At 38.7% G+C, this 16,827-nt stretch overlaps 1 protein-coding gene across 1 annotated transcript in view; it reads right to left on the bottom strand.

Moving 5' to 3' along the window:
• Positions 1 to 4,842: 4,842 nt before the first annotated feature.
• GYPC (glycophorin C (Gerbich blood group)) overlaps positions 4,843 to 16,827 on the bottom strand; it is a 35,451-nt gene continuing 23,466 nt past the window's right edge. The window contains exons 2-3 of the mRNA XM_009323531.1: positions 13,278 to 13,328; positions 4,843 to 10,729 (exon numbers count right to left, since the gene is read on the bottom strand). Of these exons, the coding sequence (XP_009321806.1) occupies positions 10,533 to 10,729; positions 13,278 to 13,328 (248 nt within the window). The 3' untranslated portion in view covers positions 4,843 to 10,532. The remainder of the gene's footprint in view (positions 10,730 to 13,277; positions 13,329 to 16,827) is intronic.

Genomic DNA, 16,827 nt, shown 5'->3' with positions numbered 1-16,827 from the left:
ATTCCTGCTTTCCCAGTTCATTGTAGACTCAGTTCCCTTTTTGGCTGGGAATGCCAACTTGGCCAAGTCACCTTGTATATCTCACCTTATAGACTTCTTGGGCCGGCTGATTGCTTTTGTCTTTGATTTCTTTACAGACTTTCCCCATTCCAGTGTCCTTAAGTGGAAGGACATGGGAAATCACAACAATCCCGATTTGTTTGAAAGTCAGTAGATCTTATGGCCCCAAGTGTTTACCAGCTGATACCTTTAGAAAGTTGTTCACCTTGGCAAATGGCCTTATCTCCCGAGCTCTGCAGTGCTGACAATGCATGTCAACAGCTTTTAACTAATAGCGGATTTTTCATGTGGGAAATACTTTTAATAGGAGTGCTGGCTCCTTGTTACTCCAGAAACCACTAGAAAAATAAGCCAACACTTAACTATTTCATCATTAATTTGCTGCAAATGGATATTTCAAATACTCGTTCTTTTCTTTATAATTCTCACGAAATGCATCATTTTTATTCTGACGGTCTTTGCTAAGCAAATAAACTGTAATGGGTAAATGTAACTGCTCTTTCGAGGAAGTAATTTTTCTGTTCTTTAACTCATAGAAGGCTTGTGGTGCCCCTATATTGTCTATAAGATATTGTACAGCTGAAGGGAACCTCCTAAAAATTATTTTCTAGCTGCAATGGGACAAAATATTCATGCTAGTTTGTTGTTGGGGCAGAGAGAACTACAATTTGTGTTTTACTGAAAGGGGATACTTGATGGGTATATATCATGATTTAGTGGACCAAGACGTGCAGGAAGTCACTTGTATTTTTTATAAGCTATCCCACTGCATGCTTATACCAGTACACCTCTTGTGTATTAAGTGTTCTTGACCAACTAAGGATGTGAGAGAGGCACCAGTCTCAGCTGGAAGCTTTTAGTTGCTTAGCTAAACCTGGAGAAGCTTCTGCTTTTAGCTGTAACAGACATAGTTTCAGTTCTCTTTATGACCAATGGCTTTCAAGGAACCAGCATGTATAACTGCAGAAGTCTTCACCTTTGTGGAAGACAATAGAGCACCAAACTTGTTACTGTTAGGAATCACTGAGCTTTACCTGAGATACAGGAGATTTTTGGTTTACTTGCAGAGTCCAAAGAGGTTTCTGGTTTTCTTCAGAACCAGCTTTAGTTAGGCAACCAAAGTGAGCTTTGACGATGCCATCTAAAATGAAATGAACATCCTACATACCTACTACCAGCAACAGAATGTACTGTGACCCAACTGCATCCTTATGCAGCCTTGTACTGATAGACAGTGCTGTAATTCTCTCAGGCTTTCTGGAAGAATACTGTCTAAGAGTTAAGACTGAAGAAATAAAGTCTTAAACTTGCACTCACAGCAACAAGGTAGAGAAGACAATGTTGGAAAATGTTGGAAGATTGTCACCAAATAAAAAACAAGGATATGTTCTTGCAGAGCCTCTGGATAACGACTACGGAGATACATATGTTAAATATACAATTTTAAGAAACTGTATGGCATTTTCTCAGGGGTTTAATTTTCCATAATAATACCAATAAAACAAAACAGAGCCCTTGGAAGGTGTGAACTGCTGCCTGGACTCAGAGCTAGGCTATGAATGATTATATACATTTTCCCAGCTCCGCCTTAACCCAATGCACATAGAGAGAGAGGGCAAAACCTGGGAAGACACTGCACAAGAAAAATTATTATTAGATAAAATGACACAAACACATTCCATGAATGTTACTGCAGAGGGAAGATGAAACAAAAATATTATTTTGCCTTTGTGCAATGTTAACAAATTTTACTATACAGCACAGAACCATTGGAAAATAAATAGTTTTAGTGAATAATGACCTCTTTTTCATCTGTTTGATTAAAAATGCTTTTTCATCACACTGGTTATTTATTTATTCTTTATTGCAGAAAGGAGACAATTATGAGGAGCTAAGAGGTGACTTTTATTCAAAAGCAGTTCAACTTTGGCCAAGAAATTGATTTATAGAAAAGGTATTGTTTGGTCCATGTCAGAACAATATTCTGGTAATGCTTTCTTTCAAATCTTCAATGTCCCCCTCTTTTGTGTAGGGAGGATGACCTTCTTTGGTAATGTGACCTTCATTCACGACTATGCCATTAGCTTCCTTACCAAAATGTCACTGTTTTGGGGGTTTGACAGAACTGTTTTGTCAAATTATAAGGTTTTTTTGTACGGACACGCTCCACCCCCCCCAACCAACAACAATCCCCTCCCTCCCCTGAAGACTGGATCTATGAAAAGGTCAGCCAAAACCTAATAAGAAACCTCCTGGACTGGAGGGCTGGGGCAAAATGAAAAAATTGGGACAGGCTTTCAAATTCCATGTAACTTATACCTCCAAGTGGGACAGTGAGTAAGCTGACTTGGTAGGTTGGATAAGGTTTAAAGTAATCTGATCCTGAACTATTTGCTCTTTTCCTTGGGCCTGTAATTCATTTTTCACTGCAGTCAGTGAAGCTGCAGACTTGAGAGATCTGGTTAAACTTAAACACAGCTGCCAGATGTTTTTTTGGGGAGGAAGAAGGGGAGAGAGGCATTGAATGCGAAGACTAAGAAAAATAATTCTTTGGGGGCTGGGCAGAAGTCTCTATGACAAATTCTTGTGGTTTAACTTTTGGCAAGTGTTCAGCACCTTGCCGTTCAGGGGAATCAGCTTGTTCCTGATTCTGCACCATGCCTTTCATTTTTCATTCTGCTTTCTTACGTCCCGGTGTCAGAAGCATCACTCATGTCATGCAATAAGAAAGACTGAGAGAGTCCTGAGCTCCCTTCATGGTACAATGGTCTTCATCCCTTTACCAGAAAACTGAGAGATGTAATAATCTCTCTGATTCTTCCACTTCTGTTCTGGTAGGTAAGTTGTGCTGCTGCTGAACAGAAGGGAATGGAGATATTTCAGCTCTATAGAAGAATTTCTGAGCACAAGGCTGTATTTATGCATAACATTACAGGAATATTAGAAAAGGTATGGAGAGCCCTGAGGGTCACGCATGCATTTGTGAAACAAAAATTTATGAATGGAGAGGAAAGCAGAAATTGACAGTAAAGCATGGCAGAAAGTGTAATTTAATCGAAATACAATATAAAATCTTATTTGAGTTAAATATGACTTACAGTGGGCTTTATTAAAATGCTATTGATCACTCCATTAGGTGTTAGAATGAATAAAGATGATTGTTCCCTGTAACCAAGAATGTGGTGTTGAGTTGCATTTTATCAGCATATCCATATGTCACATTGAGAAGGGCTTTCAAGTGAATCTGCTAGCAATCCCCCTGGGAGATTAAACACTTTCTTTCCAAGATACTGGAAACTGAGTGACCGCTCAGGTCTCCCTGGTCATTAGCCAAACATCAGAAATTAAGAAACCTCTCTATGTGCAGCCCTAGCAAGGCTGGCTGCAAAAGGTTTAGGTGTTACACCTTTTTTTTAAGCTGAAATAGAAATGTTAATCAAAATCTTTGCTGGGAAGCAGGTTCATTACTGCAAGGTCTGGACCCTTTTCTTTCTCAGTGTAGTAAAAATATCCTGTACTGAGGCTTTAGGTCCAGTATCAATGATACAAGAGGTGTGAAGCGAATCATATGTATGTGTAAGATGTTGCTATGTGATTGCACATATTACTGAAAACTCTTATTTTCATGTACTTCCTTTTTTTTTTTTTGTATTTTTTTCCTTTTTTCCTCTTTGTTTCTGCTGTAAGCTTGTCAACTGCTGGTCATCCGTAAAGAATGAATTTGGTCCCAACAGACTTTCATTATTTCTTGGCAAACAGCCTATGGCCAGTCTCCATGGAATTAAATGTCATGCAGTGCCACAGTACAAGCCATCACAGATTTGGGCTGCTGAAACACCTCCAATAACACTGAATCCCATTGTCAGATGTGGTATGAAGTCAAGGTCAAATTTCCATAATGTGCTGGCTAATAATGGAGGATCCAGTGCCTAGTCCTCAGTAGCCTAACCTTACCTCTCTGCTTGCCATCCCAGTAAGAACATTGCTAATGAACCATTTGGCTGTTGCTGGCCTCCTAACAGTCCTACGCATCAAAGTCCTATGGCACATGAAAGGCCCATTGGAAGAGCTGTTCTTACCACAACTTCTCCACTTATGGATATTAAAACTTAGATGATCCACTGTCCTTCTGGCACCCTCCAGCTTTTCACCATTTTGAGGCATCATTTTGACACAATAACATATCAGTTAAAGATCTACTGTTTTATTTTTTTTTTATTTTTCCACTGACACCAATGATCTTTGAAAAAAGAGGTGGCAGAGGCAAGATTACAATACATACTATACTAGGCATAACATCTAATTATTCTTTAACTAGGGATATATTAAGATAAAAGAGAAATTGTATGGGAAGCATGAAGAACAAAGCAGAAATATTCACATTTTGTAGCAGTTGGGTGGAAGGCAGGCCATCCATCAGTAAATACCCATTAGATATTTATAAGCCTGCATAGAATTTTTAAGAATACTGTGCATTAGACAATACACCAGTGTACAGGTCCACACTGGCATCCACAGGGTAACGTTCCTTCAGAGAGAATTATTGTTTGATTTCTTATTTGAAGTTTGACTTCTTCTTAGATCTATCAAAAGCTTCTCTTGCTTTTTTATTGTAAACACCAGCAGTACATCTTTTAGGGTTTGCATGCTCTATTAAGAAATATTCTAGCCTACTATTCCTTTTTGATCTATGTTCTTATGGAAACAACATAACTGGCAATTCTGAAAGTTCATGGTATTGTAAAAGAGAACGAAAATATGAGAACAGTCTTTTAAATGCTGAAAATGACAACTTTAATTATAAAGTTATTTGTTTCTTCATATTTTAGCTTTTTTTTTTTTTTTTCAATTCAAAATATAGTAGATTTACACCAGCAGTGTATTAATAGATTTGGTAAATTCAAACATTATAGTCAGCTTTAACATACAATCAACAGTGAGCTTTAAATGCTCTGTATTCTCTATTCTTGTCATAGCAATGATGCAATTCAAATAATAGACTTTAATACAACATATCAGATACTTTCCACCATACCTACAATTTGAAACAACAGAAAAATGGTGTGAAGACACGAGGTTATGCTGAAAGATCAGCCCTTCTAACGATTTCTACTTTAATTTAGTGTGTTTCTTTCTGAAATGGGTGAGAATACAATTTTTTGCAGAAAAGATAAATGTAGTCAGTGAAATTTTTGTCCCACTGAATTCAGGGGGATTTTATCCCACCACACAGGGAACAGTTGTGTAGAATAAAGGTTCCTTATTTCCAGTCACTGGCAATATTACCTTCTTGAACTGGAGAAGGACTTCTACTACTACAACTTTTTCATTTCTTTGTAATATGGTTGAAATTTTTACTCGCCATATATGTTTTTCTTTGATATCATTAGCTTCCTTTATTAACTACCTGAATTTCTAGATATCAGATGTGTGTTCATTGCTTGTTCAGTGGTTCTTTAGTTTTCTGTCATATATGAACTGCTGCTGTGAAGCTTCTGCATTTTCTAAACACACAAAGCTTTCTTATGTGAAGAACTGAGAGATTTCAGAAAATGCAATAAACAGTTCTTAACATATTTAATGTGAGTACTCTTTTGGTGTGTATTTACCAGCATTTTTTGATTGGACTGGCACATGCAAGAAATTCAAACGCCTCATATAATTCAAAGAAATTTGTTGGCAGCAGTTACCTTCAGCAAATACACTTTGATTTCTCCAAATGGCAATATCTATTTTATTTGATGAAAAACTGCTCTCCATCTCTATTGGCATCTAATTACCTTATCCCCCTCTGTATCTTTTTACTGATTTACATCTTGTCTGAGCGTTTTCTGTATTCTGTGAGGAATCCTTGCAGGCTGTAGCTAGTGTTGCCATCCTACTTATCCTGCAGCTATAAATGTTTCAGCACGTTGTCTGCATTCCTTGCTGAAAGGGAACAGTCTTTTTTATTTTCCTGTCCTGGTGTTCCCCCAGTGATCCCTAGATTTGATTTAAGAGCAAAATCGATGTTGATATTCTGAGGGATCCTATGGTACTATTTTTAATAGCCCCCCCAAGAGATTTGGTCCTGTTGTTCTAAAAAGAAAAAAAAATATAGTTATCTTGACTAGTGGCTGATTAAATATTCCTTGGAACTGCATTAATGTGCAATGGCACATTGGACCTCAGGAAAACCTGGAGTGATAGAGGCCAAGCCCCAGAAAAAAATGTGCACCAGTTCCAGTAATGGGTGGCGAGAGACACATTTGGGACTGACTGCTTTTGGATAGAATTACTTTGCTTGAGCTGTAATGCTGCTACAGGGGCTGACACTGGCAAGCAGTCATTTTTGTGCAGGGAAGGACTGTACAGGTATCCTCCAAAAGTTAGAAGAAATTGAGTTCCAGACGTTAAGGCAGAATGGTAGAATATTGAATCTGTGAAGCCTGTGTTCAAAGTTTGACAAGAAGAGATGGTTTAAAAGGAGATTCGTTTCCTTTTGCAAACAATGATTTTTTTCATTGAGAATTTGAAAGCTCCGTGGATGCACTCTTAAAGCTCATCAATGTAATCAGAAATATTATGTTTAACTCTTGTCATTTCCATATATCCTTAAAAAATGTCTTGTGTTCCTACAAGACCATATTTATCCTCTCTCTTCCAACTCCAGCAAATGTTTGTCATTTTGATGCACAGCTTTCCCATACATCATTGAAAATGACTTATGCTTCTGAACATGGGCCACTGGCTTTCTGTGCAAAGTGGGATTCAGCAAGCTTTCACAGGGCATTAAGTCATCAGGACAAAACTGAGTTGCTTGAGGGATCGTCATTCTGCTCCCTTGTTTAGTGAACACTAGAGATTTATAGCACTAAATTTAACTAACTAGAGAGCTTGCAGTACTATTTTTAGACTTGTTTTCTGTGAAAACATGGCATATGTGATCACTTTGTAAATCAGTCTCAGGTCAGGTTGGTCAGGTTTGATCAAATTTGACACAGGATTGGAAGTCCAAAGCTAAAACCTTCATGAAAATTGGTTCTTGGCTGGCAGAGAGGGACAGAGTATCTTCACTGATAAAAATAAATAAATAAATACATAAGTAAATGGCCAATCCTTTGCCATAGGGAAGGCAGTAGGGATCCAGAAGGGAGCCTGGGGGACTGCAAGCAAGAATGGCAGTCACAGCTGGGGAGATGGGGCACCAGAAAGCTGCAGAACAACAGGCCACAGCAGTGAAGGGACCTGGGACAAAAGTATGTGGGGGAAAAAGAAACTGTTTCCTTAATTCTCCTGTTCAGGAAGCAAATTATAAAAATCATTTAATCATCAGTGATGAAAAGCTGTGGCGGCCAACCAAGACGTCTCAGCATTATACATAATGTTTGTTTTAGCACAGCATGTTGCTTGCAAAAGGATGTTTGGCTAATTAGTCCTAAAAGTTTTAGGAAGTTTGTAATGCACTCTTTTTACAACTAAATTGAATGACTCAAGACAGTAGAGTTATTATATGAGTAAAAAATAGCAGGATCAGGCCATTAGAGTCTGCCAGTCATGAGACGTCATGAGCTTTCTTCATTACAAAGCAAAATTTGTCCTGAAAAAAACAAATAAACAGAAAACCTCCACAAACCATCTCTTCTCTCTCTTCAGTGTGCTTGAGTAATTTCTAAATACACAAAGCCCTGAAATCCAAACGGACACTGTAAAAAAATGAACTAACTGAAACCATAGCTCTTGCCAGGGTCACTGCTCTGCAAATATTCAAAGCGGCTCATTACCAATAGGGAAGCTGTTGCTGTATGCCTGGACTGTCAGCCTAGATGAATAGGAAAATGGGACTCAGAGATTTAATTAAGTTACAAAGAAGGGATATAGTCAAAGACCAGTAGTCGCATTCAGTTCAGATTTAGGGGAAGCAGTGACACAAAGTCTGGTGTTGACTTAACTGGTAAGAATTGGCTGAGCTCCACTGAACTCATGTTGTACCACCAGAAAATCTGCCCTATAGTTCCAACGTGGACAGCTAGTCTCTCTCAGTCCACCTCATAATTAAAAACCTCACACACACTCCAAAAGAGACACTAATTCAGGTTCTCCTGTGTATCAGATATGACAGTTGTCTAATTGTAATCAGCAGGCTCAAGTTGCAAAAAACAGAATTTCATGACAGGGGAGGGAGGCAGGAATTTATTCCCCATGTCCCTCATGCCTTCCTCTAAAGTAAATTTTCTTTAACAGCCAAACTTACATTACATGGTTCTGAGTATATGAAAGGGGACAAAAGGCTGGTAGTCCTCTATAGGTCCTGCTATCACTGGGGGAAAGTTTTTTGGTGTTTCAGTGCCTTGTGTGAGAAATGCAGCAGAGCTCAAGTCATCCCATTTACCCTTTCCTCAGAGGAAATATTTACATTTTCATTGAACTGGAGGGTCAGGGGTCTTCAGTTTTACAAACTCAGTCTTACAGCTAAGATTAGTGAATTTCTCCAACACTTGTCCTAGAAAAATAAAACCAGTTTCATTTTTCAAAAGTAGTAAAAAGATTAAAATAGTAACGTATCTTAGAAGGAAACAGTCAGGTGCATAATATCAAAATATTTGAGCTCTGCTAGTGCTGGGTTTTGTGCATTTTATGCTGCACTAGCCACAGAATACAATGTGGTTGTGCAATAGTACGTTACAAAAAATATCTTAAACATTTAGTAAATTTGGCATGATTTTGATATTCTTTGGTTAAAATGCAAACATGTGGGGATTTAAGATTCAAAATCAAAGCTATCGGGCTTCTAAGAATAACTCAGAGTCCATCTCCTTCAGGTACTGAGAAAAGACTGAGATTGTGATTGAAAAGACAAAAATATCCCATTTCTCCACTTGGGTCTTTTCTTGGGTCTCAGAGTCTTTTCTTGTTCAGATCTGTCTTCTCTTACAGCATTTCTGTGGCCAATGTTGATAATGAATACTGGAGTCCAGGAGCTTTCCAAGCTTTGGTGCCAAGAAGTGCGCACAAGTGATCAGCAAAAATGTCTTGAAAGCACGGTTGTAGATGACTTTATATATAGGTACACACATATATACATCAAAACACAGGAAAAAACATATCGAGTTGAGCAGAGCTCATCAGTGTCTTAATTGTTATCGGTATTTCTCCCCCTCTATTTTCAGTAGTCCAGGGCACCATCGCAGCTGGGGATGAGCAGGTGCAGAGAACAATTATCCTATTTCCGGAGCTAATTGTGGGTTTCAATTAGGAAGCCAGCTTACTTGGGTAAAGAAACTCATCACTGTCAATTCTTCGGCGAGGAATAAGATCTTTTCATGTGACCCACGATGACTAATCTATTTATTTATTTATAATATAACATCGATGGTTGTGTAATTCTCTTACCTAGCACAATGCAAAGGCTATACAGAGGCCATACAGAGGAAGACATCAATACATGCCTGTGGCTGCAGATGAGCAAGCTTCTTTATAATGGCAGTCTTATGGTTTATCAGTATCTGCACCAGACCTGAATTCCTCTCCCTGCAAAAATCCAAAATCCTGCTGGCAGGCATTCAAGAGAATTTTCCAATGCAAAATAAATAAATAAATACTCAGGCAAAAATATCTTACATGAAAAAATCTAGCTGAGCTCCCTCCCATCCCAAAAAGCCTGCTCAAACCAAGATGATTTACCTTTTAATATCTATCTATTTATGCATGCATGCAAGGAACCTACCAACTAATTGGAATCATATTTGTAAGTCTACTGACTATTATATACTACATTGTAAATTCCAACATTTTGCAGTTCTCAAGCTGCCATGCAGAGCAAGTTAGAAATAAATCCTTCATTCTTACACTTTCCATGTTTTCCAACAGTGTTATTTCTTTGAAATGTCTTTGACTTCTATATATATAATATTCAAAAAAATAAAAAAAATCCCAATCCAAATCCCCAAACAAACAAAACAAACTCCCTTGTGCCAGCAAAATTGCACATTTAGGGGAGGGGGGAGGTATCCGGGCTACAAAGCTATTTTTGTTCCAGCTACATCAGCTTTATGTAGTTTAATGTTTGTTCTGTGACTGTCTGAAATTCAATTTCAGGTAGTTCTGTATCATATCAGCATAGGATGCATCATTAACTCTAAGAGGATGTTTTCCATTGGCATCTGCTATTTTCACCAAATGTCAAGGCTTGACATTTGCTATCTTTATCTGGTTTTGGTGTATCACTCATACTGAGATTTTGTTTCTTCTTATCTGATATTGATTTCAACTGTGACCAGCTGTGTTGCTAACAAAATCAACAGGCAAGTATCTGGCATTTAGTTCTTCACCGGTAGAGGAAAAGAAACAACCCAGTGACAAAAAAAGTAAAGTGATACTTTTCAATTAGGATGCTTGCCTGTATCCTCATATTACCTATCTCTTAGCACTTCTGTTGATGTAGCATTTCTGATTGATTCCCTTGGGGAAATCTCCATGGAAATCCTTGCCTCTCAGATGAAATATTCCTTTTTGCTCTCATCCACTGCTTCCTGGAGAGCAGGGTCATTTTTCAAAGCAGCATCTGCGCTTTCAGCAAACTCAGTTCCTTTTGCCTCATTGGTGTGGTAGGTGCCCTTATGCCTGTACATGTACCGGACCATCACCACCAGCAGGCAAATGAGGACAAATACCACTGCAGCAATCACACCTAGAGGAAAGAGACCAGTTAAATGTATTGTCAGTAATAAAATACAAGCAGTATCTCACAGCCAGGCATCACAACTTGAATTACTTGATAGGGAAAAGTCCATGTATCATAAAATGTTCACAAGTTGCAGCGGCCAGGGTCAGAACAGAGTCTGACACTGCAAAAGACAATATGGGATATAGATACTGCAAGAATGCAGGTCAAAGTCTCACTAGCTTTCTTTCAAAACAATGGCTTGATTTTGTTGAACTCATTGGAGCTAAAAGTTCATTTCAAAATGAGGAGAAATAAGAGAACGTAAAGGAAAACCAATAGCTTTCTTATCCTTCTGGTAACATATACCCAGGGGAGTTTGCAGGCAACCCGACCCTGCCTCCGTGAGTGTACTCAATTTCAGGAGTACAGGGGACTGAATATTTCTTAGGAGACATTCAGTAAATAGCAGGAGCTGGGTGACTGCAGTATTGCTCTATATTTGCAAGCTGCCATTTCATGCTGTGTTCTAATTAAGAAAGTCTGATTGTAATGAATGTGGAAGCGACACCTGGGAGGAGGAAGGGATTCTGGGTAGATCTTTCCTGTCTCCTGGACTAAGGCTAATTGCTGGCAATGTGTTCACTGGAGAAAAACTTCTGTAGGTAACCCAAATGTGCATAGGACTAAATGGTGAATGGAAGCACTCTGGGTGAAGGAAAGTAAATCCAAGTTCCAGGGGTGGTGGTGCAGAGAACACTGTGTGTCCTTGCTTCCCAGAGCCCTTTCCTTTTTTTCCTTTTCTACCGTGAAAGGTAGAAGTCCATAAAAGAGAGGCACCCTTGACAAGTCCATTGTTAAAAAATTACAAGCTGTATCCCCTTCCCTCCAGATGAAATTGTTCACTTAAGAATCCTGAAAATAAATGAAGTATTTTAAAGTTTATTCAACTTGTGTGATTTTTATTTTTTTAACACATTTTGGATACATCTGGGATGTCCTTATAAACTCTTTAGCTGTGATTCTGTACAAGTACATGATACTGAGCTGATTCTATATTCACATGATTCCAGGAGTAAACCAAACGTTAAAGAAATACACAATAACAAGCACCAGAAAATGACATTCCTAGGAAAGTCCCATATGTGGAGTGTGAAGCTGCTGTGAGGATGCAATAGGTAGGAATTAATCTAACGCATTGTAGCCATCTACAGTTCAGGAGGCTCCATCTGAGTTACTCCCCTTGGGCTTTCCCCAGCATTGGATGCTTTTAAGATTCAGATGGACAGGGTGCTGCGCCATCTTGCCTAGACCATGTTTTTCCCAAGAAAGGTTGGACCAGATGATCCTTGAGGTCCCTGCCAACTTGGTATTCTATGATTCTGTGATTCCTCTACCATCAGTGGATGATGTGTGGGTGGGTGATTTCTCTTCTAGAACTGAATTCCTATGTTTGGTCATGGAAATGCCTATTATTCTGCAGAGACAATAAGGGGTATGTAGAAAGTATGTCTCTTCTGTCCCCTGTGTTCAAGATATGTGGCAGGAGTGGATATCTCCAAAACTTTAGATTTATCAGCATCAGTAAACTGAGTGGGGATCCTCTGTTGACATGAAAGCAGGGGAATGGACAGAACATTAGCAGGTTAAACAAAAATGATAACTCTGTCTTGAAAAATATGCCTGCAATGTTATCCCGCAGATTTTACGGTGCCTGGTTCTGGAAAGTGAAGTTACTGCTAGCAGAAATGAAATTCCTTATACAAAGAACTTATTTACAATAATACATTAGTTGCAGTGGGGGCTTCATCAATTTTTAGGACCTCACTGGTTTCCCTTGACACAAGATGCTTTAATAGGCTTTGGATGTAGCACAATATTAATAAGCCCAAGGGACTAAGTACAAATCAATTCACCTGCTACTTGTTCATAGAAAGCTGAAATTAAAGTTACAGGGTATGGGACCTGAGGGAAATATAGCAGAACCTCACCAATTTGCACTAATGATTGGTATACCCCCTAGTGAATGACTGAAATTAGTGCGTTATCATGGAAATGAACAAACACAATAAAAATAAAAAGACAGGTTCTCCATGAACATAGCTTTGCTCATTTATTCTGACAACTGTATTTAGTTTAAATGCATGAGAGAGCTTTAATGGAACACCAGGAAATGCACCGTGATATATTCTGTAAAAATAAAGGGTCAGCTGGTATGAGCTAGCATGGCTCAAATCAAAGGTGCTGCACCAGTTTTGTATTAAATGACAATCATGGCCCAATGAATAATAAAGAATATCAGAGGTTGACTTTGCTGCTGGACTCTTAGGTATTTTGTCCTAAAATGAGGAACGGATGGGGGTGGTGCTGCTCACTATATGGTTTATGCTCATTATCTCATCTTGTTATCTTGCCAATAGCCCCTCTGGGAGCAGATTTCCCACTGGCCTAATTAACTCTAATTGTGCCACTCCTGTTGTCTTGTCAGCAAAGTAGGGGTTTTGCAAAATGTAAGAAATCAACCAACCCGCTGTTTTAATTCTAATGGTGCTGCTTAGTATGGTCTGCTACTTACCTCCAATAACAGCCACATCTGCTCCAGCTGTGGGGCTCTCGGCATCTCCATCTGTAAGTAGATTAGAACATACAAAAGTTAATTAAAGAAAAAGGAATTGGATCATATGTAACAGCAGTGACTGTACTGGTGGTGCTGTATTTTTTTAACCTCTGAAACTCAGAACTTAAACAAAATCTCTTGTTAGCAAAAAACATTTATGAAATTAGAATTAACTGTACTGTTACAGTTTTCTGTCACCATAACACTGGAAAATAAATAGCTAGCACATTATGCAAACTACCACGGCCCTCAGGAAAACACCTACTGTTTATTATGAGCACTTACCTCCAGTGAATGATTAGATTAAGGGCGTTCAGGTACTGTGATTACTCTCAGAAAGGTAGTTTTGGGGAGAAAATGTTGGTGCCTATTTATTTTCCCATTTATGGCTCTTCAGAGTATGGTCTGGATCTTGATTTGATGAAAATTAATCTGGCTCTATTGATTTCAATTAGTATTTATTTATCTGCAATATCCTGTTTTTAATCTTAGCATTTATTTTATTTTAAACCTGCATTTGGAATCAAGGCAAGCCTGTTATGTGTGTGGTATAAAACACAGTCCCCACTTAGAGTAAGTCTGAATTCGGTGCTGATAAATCAGATTACGTTCTTTACTGGATTATAATCCGTAAAAAAAGATAACTTTGCAATTTAAATGCAGAAGAGAAGTACCTGATCATGTCCTTTTAAGAAGTAAGAAATTGGTCTGAAAAGTTGTAAGCTGCTGAAAGAGCAGTTAGAATTTGAATTACATTTTGATATTAATTATAACACTTACTAAAAATATCCAGAATAACTAATGAACAGCCAAGGTGTTTTAAGGGGGAGAGGAAAAAAAAATCCTAAAAAACGGTGAGGATTTTTCTCTTCTTATTATCTGACATTGAGTGAAAATAAATTCATATAGACAAGCATTTCTTCACTAGTTTCTCTGTAGTTCATCAGGGTACAATTCTGATCTTGTTTTCTGCTCCTTATTTCATGCCATTGGTATCAGCCTACTTAGTCCTGAATTATGTGGATGTCTGAGAAGGTGATGAACTCATGGCGTTTTTCCATGCTAGGTTTATGACAGGACACTCCTTTCTTTGGTTATTATTGTACTATTTATACAATTCTAAACGATATTGGTTTCTGAACGAGGCAAATAGCTTTATGTGAGGTCTTTTTAAATTTCCCTTTAGCAAATACAGTGGATAGAAAAATTCTCTGGAAAAGGTAAAAATGCTAATTCCAAATCCTTCTATAAATTCAACAGTGGCACTATGGCTGATATCTAGCTCTCCTTTTGCTAAATCTGTGATAGGTGATGCAAGGATAAGACACTATCAGCAGCTTTCTCCTTACTCATGTCCAGTGTCTTATATCAAACTGCAATAAACTGAGGAGAGCTGAGACTCAAAGGATCCCCCTCTTCCTAAACATGGCATACACTTTTTCTGGAAAGTAGGAGTCCTTTCCTCTCCCCCAGAGATCCTTCCTACATTTTCTTCCAGCTATACACTGATGGAAAGATTGAGCATGCCTTGTGTAATTTAAAAACTCTAATTATGTCTACGTCCATTCAAAACCCGTGTGCCTCAGAAGAGATTAATTGCTTCAAGGTCAAACTGTTCTGTATTTCTTTATACACGAAATATATGCTGCATGCCAAAAAAGCAGGCTCCTCTACAGCAATCAAGTACTTGAAGGTGTGAATTCTAAAGTGCTTCCCTAGCCACACAACTTGCTTCCAAACATTAATTCCAGATCAAATCATTATCCCTTTAATTATAAAAAGGTATGTGAGTAACTCTCTGCTCTTTCCTGTTGTTCCCAGGTGCCTCTCAGATTCAGATAACAAGCAGGTGCCTTATCTCTAGTACTTGCCACCAAAGTGCTTTTTGATAATGGATTACAGTATCATCACTTTGCAGAAAAGTTTTCATTTCCATACTGTACTTTCTAAATTTTCAGAAGAATGCTGGACCCGTTTTGAGCTATTGTGTAGTTGGCACTGATCTGTTAAGCTGACGATGCTGTGCCATTCAGCCACCAGCTAACACCGTGATGTGGCTTCACTCACCACAGTTCCCATTTTACTGCAAGCACGAGAGTCTGACTTCTCCTTTGTGTGTCCACTTTTGACCACGGAAAGTGCTTGCTGTCCTCCCAGATGGTACTTGTTGGCTTTTACTGCATCATCCGGAGTGTCAGGACACTGCAGCTACCACCAGTGGCCAGAAGTTTCCAGGGTCTGCTCCCCAGATCCGTTTTGGAGCAAGGATGATGGAGGTGAGAGAGGGACCCTCAATGCCTGTCTCACAGTCCCTGAAATTTCACTTTGTCCAAAAATAGCTATGTAATTCATGCCAATATCACAATATTGCTAGGTGGGGGGGGAAGGTATCAGTGTCATTCCAGATTCAAGCAGTATCACCCTTCACGAAACATGACTGAGGAAAATTCAAGGCATGTGCTCATGAAATAAGGCCGTCTTCCCAGAGCAGGGGTGAGACAACAGCCACTGTCCAGACGGGAGCCCATGCTTGGCCAGGAACTTCAACGTGTTCTCTTTAACTTCAGCTCAGTCTATGTGAGTGATACACTGCATTACTGTAGGACTGAATCTTCACTTTCTGAGGCAGAAAAGATATCCAACTTACTGGAGCAATTTTTAGCTGAGCAATTTGGCTTTGGCCTTCTTGTACCTTCTTTATTCTGCTCTTTGCATGCAGAGCACTCAGAGATCTGTGTTTCAGTAACTGCTGTTGCACCTGTTTTGGTTATTTTCCTTTGTTGCAAGGACATCTTTTGTGTTATCTGTTGCTAAATTGTCCTTGCAAAACTTCCTCTCACTGTTATGTTGGCCCTTGTCCATAGCTACAAGCTGGTCCCAAAAGTGTTTAGGCAGTGTTGTTATTTAGTGCCATTGGTTACCATGACACACAGAAATCAAAAGATTGTGGGAAAACTTGTTTTTCATAAAATCTCTGGGCATCAGAATGAGTTGGCTAAATCAAGAATAGAACATACAAATCAAATTGCCTGTTGTTGGACAGTACGTTTCTAAAAGCTGGAATAAAGGGAAAGAAATGCCTTTGTGTCATGACCTGAAATTCATCAAATTCGAGTTCTGCCCATAAACTTACAGATAAAGAATTTTGCAATAGAACCACAGTTGCTACCTGTCTTGTTCTCATCAGTCAAATCATGTTGAGAAGGCAGCAGTATCTGAAAGCCCCAGGAATACTCCTGACTTAAATACTGCAAGCAGATCTCTGGCTTTGCGCTTCAAAGGTGAAAAGCCAGCACAATTATGTTGATGTAGCCTGTGGCGAGTTTTTCCTGCTAAATTTGTCAGTAAGTTTGTTAAACCATCTCCTCCAGCTATGTTTTTCCAATAAAACTTGACTTTTATTAATTTTGATAGTTATTTTCTAGTTTAAACTGATCCCATTCCATTTTGGCTGAGAAGCACTTGTTTGAAGGAGGCGGGGTCAGCAGTGAAAATGTTTGTTTTAATT

Source organism: Pygoscelis adeliae, unplaced genomic scaffold (assembly GCF_000699105.1).
Source record: "Pygoscelis adeliae isolate BGI_AS28 unplaced genomic scaffold, ASM69910v1 Scaffold664, whole genome shotgun sequence".
Lineage (NCBI taxonomy): Eukaryota > Metazoa > Chordata > Aves > Sphenisciformes > Spheniscidae > Pygoscelis > Pygoscelis adeliae.
This window is presented reverse-complemented; position numbering and strand designations above follow the sequence as displayed.